At 37.6% G+C, this 11,438-nt stretch overlaps 1 protein-coding gene across 1 annotated transcript in view; it reads left to right on the top strand.

The window, feature by feature from the left end:
• Positions 1-3,364: 3,364 nt before the first annotated feature.
• Positions 3,365-11,438, top strand: part of fgf14 (fibroblast growth factor 14) — a 157,092-nt gene continuing 149,018 nt past the window's right edge. The window contains exon 1 of the mRNA XM_055214694.2: positions 3,365-4,199. Within this exon, the coding sequence (XP_055070669.1) occupies positions 4,109-4,199 (91 nt within the window). The 5' untranslated portion in view covers positions 3,365-4,108. The remainder of the gene's footprint in view (positions 4,200-11,438) is intronic.

The following is an 11,438-nucleotide window of genomic DNA, read 5'->3' as shown; positions in this document are numbered from 1 at the left end:
TATTTGTATTGGAGATGAGTGGTACCCGGTGGGGTCTTCTGCTGTTATAGCCCATCTGCCTCAAGGTTGTGCGTGTTGTGGCTTCACAAATGCTTTGCTGCATACCTCGATTGTAATGAGTGGTTATTTCAGTCAAAGTTGCTCTTCTATCAATTTAAATCAGTCGGCCCATTCTACCTCTGACCTCCAGCATCAACAAAGCATTTTCATCCCACATACTGGATGTTTTTCCTTCTCACACCATTCTTTGTAAACCCTAGAAATGGTTGTGCGTGAAAATCCCAGTAACTGAGCAGATTGTGAAATACTCAGACTGGCACCAAAAACCATGCCACGCTCAAAATTGCTTAAATCACCTTTCTTTCCCATTCTGACATTCAGTTTGGAGTTCAGGAGATTGTCTTTACCAGGACCACACCCCTAAATGCATTAAAGCAACTGCCATGTGATTAGTTGATTAGATAATTGCATTAATGAGAAATTAAACAGGTGTTCCTAATAATCCTTTAGGCGAGTGTACAATCCATTATCATCATACATTTAGCTTTTGGTAAAACAGAAAAAAAAATATTGCTTTAATTTAAAGATAATAGTATTATCTATTGTTTGTTTAACGTCCATAAATAAGCACAAAAGTAGCACTAGATTTTTTTTACAAAAAGGTCACCTGTGCATAATTATGCTAATGAAAAGTGCAGATCATTCCAGTGAAATGTGTACTGTAGTCTTAAACAGTTGTCAGGTATAAGCACATGTGGAAAGTAGAGGATGGAGGGTTATGCACACACGGTAGATTTAGAGCCAATGCCTCATTCATCACACAGACAGACAGTTTATATTAAAGCATCATTTGCTGCCCACATGCTTTTTATATTGAAGTGGAATGATTTTTATACAAGCTTTGACAGTGGTACTTTTACATACTGGTGAGTGTTATATGTGTTACAGTAGTTGTTTCATCACCCATGGGGTGAAAACTTTATATGCACTTGTTGCATCTAGACATCATTGTGTCCATTTCTTAGTAAAGCAGAGAAAAGTTAAGCTAAGACAAGGATTAATTTTAACACTAGTTTTTTTTACAGCATTTATTAATCTAGGCTTACACTATACTATTCTTTGTTGTTTTTTCATGTTTGTTCATAATATATTAACAAATGTTAATTTATTTAAATAAAAATTTATTAAAATAAGAAAAAAATGTATATAGTATATGCAGAAATTAACATTAATCAAAATTATACAGAAAATGCTTTAAATTGACAAATCTATACAATGTCCGGAAAAATGGGTCAATAATGGTCCATATGGCTATCGCTGGACCTTTTCAAAAAGTACACATTTGCCCCTAATGAGGTCATATTAGTACCTCAGAAATACAAACTCATACCAAAGAGTGCATATTAGTACCTTAAAGGTACATAGTACTGTATAAGTACCAAATGCATATACATATAACTGTACCTGCAGTATATAGTACATATTAAGACCTTTTAGATGGGTACTGCTCCAGTGACAGTTTGGGATAATTTTTTACCCTTTTTTCTGACACCGTTGTCTACTCAGGGTTAGCTGGTTTAATTCAGCAGTAAAATTGGTTATTTTATTATCATATTACAACATATCGGTACTGATCAAATGCATACCTGGTAATGCACTGTAAATCGCTTTGGATAAAAGCGTCTGCCAAATGCATAAATGAAATGAATGAAATTAATATCTTTCTCTTCCTGCATAAACAATTTACTTCACAATCAAGTGAAAGTATTTTTATGATGCCTGACAAAGTTGTCAGAGGATCTTCCCTCGGGTGCAATGAAGTTTTACATTACATGAAACAGATCAATATAGGCTCAACAGTGAGAGGATAGAAAAATACAGCATGCACAGACAATCTCTGCAGAGACTCAACAGCAAAATCAGGGCATGATGTCTTTTTCCTAATGTGCATTTTTCAAAGTCTTTGCATGAAAATGCGAGCACTACGGTGTTAAGTGGGATGCATCTCACTTGTCTTGTAAGGATTTACAGCATTGTGTTGTTGCTTTAATCAGGCAAGTGCCTTCTGCTTTGATGACTCATAGATTTGGGTTTTGTGATCCTCGTGTAGTGGGAATGATTTGGCTGTGTCAGTCTTTCTGTGGGGAATTCCTGTCAAGAAACAAAGAGTCTTACAGGGGAATGTGTAATCATCCCAAAAGAATGGCAAGTATTGGGCTAATTAAAAGTATGTTGTTAAAGGAGATTAATGCAGTATATTGAAGTTTTTTTAAACTATTTTTTGTATAAGGAATCTGTAACTATGGCCAGTTTAAATTTCTGGTTTAAATTTTATTCAATTCAAACTTAATTTAACCCCTTAAAGTACCAATGTACCGTGGACTGAACATGGCATGCATGCTTTGACAATAAACATGCCACATATCTTTTGAAAGCTGAGATTCTTGTGATTCAAATGAAACAAACACAGGTACAATTTGTGTCCTTTTAAGCCATTTAAGGCACATTTTAAATACTAAGGGGTTAATCGTCTATGCCAGTCATGTTTTTTGATAAAAAAATAAAATAAAAATTCAAATAAATCTTATATGCCACATAACCGGTTTCACAAAATGTAAGAATTTATAGAATGATTTCCACATTTTATTTGTCTTACATTATAATTTTATTGTCTTACAATACATTATTTATAACCATTCAAGTACAGTTTGTAAACCTGTCACTATCATTTTGTATTTCAGCACCTTTACAGGGCATTATGTGATTATATATATTTATGCTACTGATCATAAACAAGCTCATTTAGTGGTTAACTCATCTGGTAACTGGTTTTAGGCTCAAACCACCAATAGCTACCGATTGTGTCCTTTCAAGATCTGCAATGTCAACTTGAATGGTTTATTATTATAAAACGTTTATTATTTGTATTTACATAATAATAATAATAATAATAATAATAATAATAATAATAATAATTTTATTTACACAAAAATAAGTTTTGTTGTCCGATACTCAAACGAATCTTTTTTGAACCGGTTTTTAATGATTCGGTCGAAGTGATTCAAGCGTTTTTAAAGTGGATATAAATGAAAAGATTTTATTTTTCAAACAAACCGGAAGTTTTGACATTTTATGTGGAAAGATGTGAAGTGATGAACTGAGACGCACATTAATACACACAACTAACTTAAATAGATGACAGTCGTGTATTTTGTCGCGTTTATTTAATCTCTCATTGAAATAAAAATCAAACGTAAAATGCAGCGCGTGAAAGACTTTTAATGGATGACTCAAACGAACCGGATCGTTGAACTGATTCGCTTCAACGAATCGGACTCCCCTACGCTACTCAACAGCGAAATGCCGAAAGCGTCAGTGATATGACGGAGCCCAAACCACGTGTTTTATGTAATGGAAAGGCAATCTTTCAATTCAACCCCTCCTCCTTCTCGTCTCCGTCCAACACAGATCCGAGGCAAAGAGGAATACGAGATACTTTTTAGGAGGAAACGAGATCAGTAATGCACAGGTGAAACATCAAGCCGCAGTCCAGCCGCAAGAGCGTCCTCAGCATCAGCACCACCGCGCAGCGCTTTCACATTGATGAAAGCTCATGGATATTACTGACCACCAGCAGCAGCATCAACATCAGCAGCAGCAGCAGGTTTTACATTGACCTGATGCTGGAAATGTGCGCTTTGCTCGGAGCTCTCGCTGCTTTTAAATGGGATGCATCCCCTCCAGGCTTCTGATGCTGTGCACATCCACCCTTCATCTGAGTGATGAACTAACAGGGAACGGGAAGATCCGCCGTGTCTTTCACGTTAGTTTATAACGGGCTGCTGCACGCATCTGCAGCACATGCAATTCATAAAGTGTCTATTTTTATGACCGACCAACCTTTGCTACTGAGAAGAATACCTTTGTTTTGCCAAGTCTAAAGAGAATATTTTCCCTTCTGCATGAAGACGCTTGGATACTAATACATATTTTTCTATGATACTGTTGGAAAACTGTGCATCCCATTGTGTTCTTATTATTATGCAACGCCGGGGATCTGTTCTTTATCAGGGTGTCTAAGCTGTTGGATCGCTCCTCGCCCAAATCAATGTGGTTTCTTTGGAACATTTTCAGCAAAGGAACGCATATGCTGCAGTGTCTTTGTGGCAAGAGTCTTAAGAAAAACAAGAACCCAAGTGGTAAGAGCCATTGCGTTTATTTTCCTGCACGTCGTCTCTTTACTCTGTGCTGATCTGCAGTCAAATTTGTGCTGCAAGTCAGTGAATGCAGGCAAGCAGGGGATAACTTGTGCTCTGTGTTAAAACCAATCAGGCATATTATAGAGATATTCAAGGGCTTAAACATTCAACTTTTTTTAAAGTGAATCCCACAGGTATGTAGTTTTGCAATGGTGCAGGCGGCGTGACAGTGTTTCTCCCCTGCACCTGGGCCGTGCGTGTGTCTGTGTGTGTGAATTGAGCTTATGGGTTCATTTTAGGGATGCTGCAGCAATCTTCTCAGTCCTGCATCACTTAAAGTGATGCTGCTCTCTGGCTCAGGCATGCAGCATTTATTCTCGTTTATAGTACAATGACCTGCACAGATGAGATGTCTTTTATATGGCTACAGTATGTGATCTTCCAATTACTTGCAGTTTAGTTTGCTCATATCTACAGTAACAGCCGTCCTGTTGTTTAACAATTTCTTTCACTGAGGTTGAAAAAACACAACGAGGCAGTCTGCGGAGCACACTTGCGCATTTTTGTTTCGACAAAGCTGTTGACAAATATGGACACAAAGGAAAACTGTGCTAAGCGCTGGGGGACGGGTGGGAGTCCTAAGTTGGTGTTGACACCTTTTACCTTAGACGTTGGCACTGCAGCGTAGTAGATCACAGCAATTTTCCTATGCTGACATGACATAATTCTTTCTCGGTTGTAGATTAATGCACAGGTGCTCATTTTTAACACTGTGGTTTGTAATTACCTATAATGTAAAATAAAACATTATTTTTGCATTGCGTTGTTGGTACTGTAGGATCTAATTGTTGTTTTACCAACTTCCCCAAGTGACTAACAGTTGGAGAATAATGCCAGCAATATGATTGGCATCTTGACTGATATGACTCACTAACATAATACATAAAACATATACCGTATCTCTTAATGCAATGAAATATCACACAAATGATTAGCCCATATAGCCTATACAGTATAAGTGAATCAACAAATGTATTAAATTCTGTTTTGGTTTCTACACTGTAAAATACAATTAAGGACTTTAAGTCTGTTTGTATCAGCCACGTCATATTGAAATGAAACCATCATTTCTTTTACTCTGCCTGTGATTAGAAGTAGCAAAGCGTGAGCCGTTTGATTAGTTTACCATGGCTATTACGGTTATAGTAGCATAACATTAATGAAGAGAGCAGAGTGCTGCCGAGGCCTGCTGGTTATAGTCTACGGCACACAAGATGTATTTTTAGTAACACAACTTGCAGCAGGGGCCGCATGAACTGTAATCACTGTAGTTTATCCAACAGCCGCTGCAGTAGTTTTTCGATGCATTCAACACGGCATAGAAACACGTCTCAGTCTTATCAGCTGACACTTTCGTGTATGTAACATTGCACTGATCCTGTTTTTCAGTAGAGGGAAGGTGCAATGCATAGCTTTTTTCACAGTTTTAAAGCATGCTATCAATGGCTGCCTTCTTTTCCAGCAGATGGCACTTTCTGATAGCCTTGTGTTGGCTAATGTTTTCCTGTCAGGGATGAAGTCTTGCACTTGGCGGTGTGGGTTGTCATGAAGGTTTGTGTTTGCTGATTCTTTAGGACTGAGGTAAACACATGTTGGTTCTGTGTGGGATTGTTGGACGCTCTCCTCTGGGATGCAGGAGAAGGGATTCTGAACCTTTATCTGTAGAAACCCAGAGATGGTTGTTATTGCTGTTGAGTTTTATGTGAATCTACTTCTAGACAATCTGTTCAGGATTAAATTCTCAGATGGCATTTATTTATAGAATTAGTTTGTCATATGAGTTTTAGATCATTGTTTTGTAGAGAACACAAACACACACGCATATACACACACACGCAGTCAGTTCAGGCTGTACCAATTAGACAGACTGTTAAGGGGTGTATGGTCATTAGTATGATACATCAGTCCATTTATCTGGTGCTTCTAGTTTATAACTCTGTTTATTCTTGGATGCATAATGTCTCATTGTCTACAGTAGAATCTGAGATGGCCGTCCAGTCTTGATCAAAGCTTCCTCACATCTGCTGCTTTAAAGCCAAACTTGACTACCTACTAAGCAACGGTGGACTGAAGAGCCCCAGTAATAACTCATAAGAGAAATGTTATGTTTGTCAGATAATACTTTCTCCATTTAAAATACAAAATATGGCCTACAGAGGAAACTAAGATTGGAACACAGATACATTTCCATCTTCCAGACCTCTTTGTCACACAAGCAACAATAAATAACTTCCTTTAGGCAAACAGTTCACATAACTTTTGCTTTATGGACCTGTGGATTTATATTGAAAAATAATTAGTTTTTTTACTGGATGTGGATTTTTTTCAATTTTTTCATTCAGTCTGATCTCTTATCTTGTCTTGTCAGATGGTCTGAGGTCTGTAGCAGAATAGTGTGGGATGGGTTACATGCACTTGTACTTGTGTTGCTCGTTTAACATTGTGTCCTAACCAGGCATGATGCAACAAGTCTTCAGCAATAAGTAATCTGTTTGTCCTGGCTAAAAGCAAAAATACTGCGTGGCATGACAATAAAACTTTTACATTTATACATTTGGAAGACTTTTATCCAAAGTGACTTACGGTGTATCTTTACTTTTTCTTTTCCGTATGTGGTTCTAACCTATAACAGTTGTGTTGCTAGGACAATGCTCAACCAGTTAAAGGGCACCTATTATGCAAATTCACTTTTACGACATTTAGGCATTTAGCAGACGCTTTTATCCAAAGTGACTTACAAAGATTAGGAAACAATAAAAGCGATGTGTCATAGGGAGGCAATAGTACAAAAGGTGCCTATACCAAGATATCAAGTTTTCACTATTCTGAAACAATACCTGTTTAGAGAAAAAGAAAGAGTTTTTTTTAAGGTTTTAGATAATGTGTTCAATATCTATGTCAAGTATTTTTGAAAGAGGGTGTTTTTAATTGTTTTTTTAATGTTGCAAGACATGTGACTGTGAGGGGAAACGTTAACAACCCTACAATGAAAAAAAATCCACCATTCATCTTTTTTTAATCCCCATTAAACCAAAGCATTCTCATTAGACATCCTTTTTTGATCTCTTGTTAATGTGATGTCACACTGATAAAGCCCCACTCAAAGCCACTGACTGACAGTGCTGCATTACCATACTTTATTCCCTCAGAAATTTGTACGCTGTCCGCCATATCTGAGTAGGGAGATACAGTACTATTGTCTCAGACTGTATTCATATGAATCAGATCTATTTTAACTGAAAGCACTCAGTGTCTCTTTTCTAAAGGGAGTGAGGAGCTGTAGCTCATTTGCATTTAAAGGTACACACAGGCAAACAGCACATCTTAACTCATTTTGGGACATGCTAGAATAAATGATCATATGGGGTATTATCATAGACTCATAGAAAATGATGGACGTAGTGTCCGTGACGTCACCCATAGGTTTCTGAAGATCGTTTTTGAAGCTTAAAGTAGGCTGTGCCTGACGTCGCCATCTTCCGGATATCACTCACGGATATCACTCACGGATATCTGAAAATGGGTAAAGAGGTGGGACGTGGGTGAAGCTGAGGTGAATGGTTGCTGAAACCACTCCAGTGACGGCAGTGGCTGTTCAACCCTCACTCAAGTGGCCACGCCCTTAATTATGTAGAACTTTAAGGCTTAATATCATTTAAACGGATGAGTTACAAAAAAATTCAACCTCCTCACAGTTGTCATGAAGTGCAAAATTACAAAAATTTGGCTATACAGACCAAAAACACTTTTTGTACCAGGCTGTATACATATTATTTTCTACTGTAAAGTTGGCCATTTTAACATAGAGGTCTATGGGAATTGACTCCCTTTTGGAGCCAACCTCTAGTGGGCAGTCAATGAATTGCAGTTTAAATCATCACTTCCGTATTGGCTTCATCAGAGAAATCGGAAGGTTGCCCCTCAGGTTTTATGAGCTGAGACTTCACAGACACATTTTGGCCAATCAGATTTTGCTGGGTGGGGCTATGTGGTGCAGTGCTGTAGAAACAGGAACCAATCGACTGACAAAATGTCCTGTTACGTGTCACGGCTGGTTTACGTGGAAGAGATAGCTTTTATCACTTGTAGCTTTATTGTGTCACGCCTGGTTAGAACACAACACTGCAACACAGTAGAAATATAATTACTTGGCTTGTTTCAGATTACTGTGCTTTTTATGACACGGTGACTGTGTGAAGTTTAAATAGCTCAGAATCACAGGTTTGTTAAGAAAGGTGCTAATACCTTGGCTTGCTATGTACAGTATGTGTTGGCTCTAATCTTGACAGTCACGTCCTACAAATGGCTGGATAGCACTTCATGATTTACACCTACAAAATTACAATATCAAATCTGGCCTGTTTTTGTACTGTAATCGATCCCCTTTCGTTTTGACCACCAAACTGATTCCTATCCAAATATTCGTTATTTCTATAGTGATGTCCAGTGTAGATATGCCGGTAAAGGTTTAGTGGCCAGATGTACTGTGCTTGGATTTGCCATCAGAGATAAAAAGCTTTAAAGAGAAGAGCACTGATTTTATTGTTAAGAAACAACGCTTTTTTGTGTATTTGGTATAATAATTTTTTTGTGTGGATTATGGTTAAAAAAACATTATTTTGATTGCATGGCCTGAATACCTCTGACGTCAGCTGGAAATGTGACCCTCCTTACCATGTTTGAAAGATTCGCTCACAATGCAATGCTAACAGGAGTTAACTTACAGGCTGTGAGTCCAATCGGGAGTAATTATGATGATGACGGTCTTGTCTACATCACCAATCCCAGGAAGTAAACTGTTGCCTACAATCTGTGTGCTTGTTGTAGTCCAAGAAAAGAGATTTACTTTGTAGACGATAACTCGCGTCATTGTTTACTATGAGGTTTGTACCTTTGCATATCGTTAACATGTACTAATACACACTTACACACCAAAGGAAATGTAAAATCGTGATTCGGACAATAGGTGCTCTTTAAACAAACTCTGTATGGCCAGTCCTTACATTTAATGCTATTTACTGTATACACATGCTATTAAAATGCAACATAAATACTTCACAGTGTAGATTTAGTTATACTATCATAATATGTTCACAAACATTAGTAAATTGAACTTGATGCTACATAAATATCTTTAAAGGTCACATCCTTTCTGATCCCACTTCAGTTAGTATGTAATGTTGCTATAATAGCATAAATAATACTTGTAAAATTATAAAACTCACTGCCAGGTGATATATTTTCTTTAACAGAATTCAACTTTTAAAGCCTACAGCGAACGGCCGGTTTAGACTACAGCCCTCTACTACCTGCTTTAATGACGTCACTAGAACAGTTTTTTGACTAAACTCCGCCCACATGAATACGTCAGTGGCCAGCTAAGCTAACGGCAAGCTAAGCTGCTTTCGAATCACAACACACTAAACAAGCTACACAATCAGAACTCGTTGCGTATTTCTGAAGGAGGGACTTCATAGAACAAGGAAGACGACAGCACGTTTTTAGGACAGTGAAAACGGCGGTATAGAGATAAGTAAATTGTGTGAAAAATATTGCGTTTTTTTACTCATGAAACATGAACACATGTTATAATGTGCACTTTAAACACAATTAAAGCTTCAAAGACACAGAAAGAACGGGACCTTTAATACAAAATACTCTATCACAGTACAGTTTACTATTCTTTTTGTTCCACTCTTTTATTATTTCTTTTCTACGTTCCTCTTATTAGACAGACTACTTCATTATAGTCTGTTGAGTTAAGTCTTGTTGAATGTGGTGAGGGCATAATCAGTAATCACTATCTAGGGCTCTTGACTAGGTTAAAGGGGACACCAGTAAATAGAGGGCTTGTAAGTGTATGGATGCTATCAGACTTTCAATTACTGGGCGTTTGCACGGACACACTTTTGCAGTGACAACGTGTTTGGAAGTCTTTATTTTCAGTGAGATTTGGGCCTTTGGGGTGATATGAGTGATTCTAAAATATTGTCCAGTTATGCAGTTTAGCAACTATCAGTAGGAATGCGGGACGTGGCTCTCATATGATCCACCAGCAGGCTGTAAATACTTTGTGGGTGCAACTTATGAATATAAAATTGTTGCTGGTTAGCCTAGTGCAGTGGTTCTCAAACTGGGGGCCGGGGCCCCCAGGGGGGCCGCGAGATGGTGCCAGGGGGGCCCCAGTTTTATGAATTCTGTGCAATTAAACCTATAGAAATTAGGCTACTAACCAACAGCACTACTTTCTATCATTAAATATGTTTTGTTTAATTAAAAGTTGAGTTTTAGAACAGTTTTTTGTCATAAATTTTCTTTGGGGGGGCCACGAACAGAGCCGGCCCACCCACTAAACGAACTTTGCAATTGCAAAGGGCCTCGTGGCCAGCAGAGGGCCCCCTAAAGTCACTTAGCTAGTGGTTGAAAAAAAATCATTCATCAAAAGTAACATAAAATAAATATAAATATTCATTATTTATTAATATGGCAATGTTAAAAAGGCTGTTACTTGTTATTATAGTTATTATGAAAGTTCGCTAATAAGATCTCTTTCTTGCCGAGATTGATTGACACACAGCAAACAGCGCAGCAGCCAATCAGTGCCCGCGATCTATGTGCAGGCGAAAATCCCGCCCACAGAACGCAAAGTTGAGTTGAGCCGGATCTCTGATACAGACGCGAACTTTTGCTGTTGCTTTAAGCACAATTTCTTTAATGTTATATGTGTTTGTGCGTAAATGCGAAGTAAGTGGATCTTATTTGACTTCGGTAATGACCAAACTGTGGTCTGTTTGACTTCTCTTTCTTATATTTGCCATCATAACGTGAATTGGTTTATTAAGCTTAATAATTAATATTTGAACGGTTTAAAGTGTTAATTACTTCTTTTACGCTTATATTTCACGTATGCCATTGTCATTTCTACATATTTATGTCATTAGTGTAATTATATTGTTAAACGTCTGAATTTAAAGTGTTTTATGTGTAAGAGTAAACAAACTCATGCGTATATGCGTGGTACATGCCCAGACAGTGCACCGTTGTTAAACCACCTGCTAGCCTTTGCAAAAGTGTATAATGTCACTGTTCAGTGTTTAATATTTAAACTATAGCAATGCATATGACATACAGTAGCCAGCTTTGTTAGATTAATGTTATGAATGCAATGTTAATTGTTAA

Source organism: Misgurnus anguillicaudatus, chromosome 17 (assembly GCF_027580225.2).
Source record: "Misgurnus anguillicaudatus chromosome 17, ASM2758022v2, whole genome shotgun sequence".
Classification (NCBI taxonomy): domain Eukaryota; kingdom Metazoa; phylum Chordata; class Actinopteri; order Cypriniformes; family Cobitidae; genus Misgurnus; species Misgurnus anguillicaudatus.
This window is presented reverse-complemented; position numbering and strand designations above follow the sequence as displayed.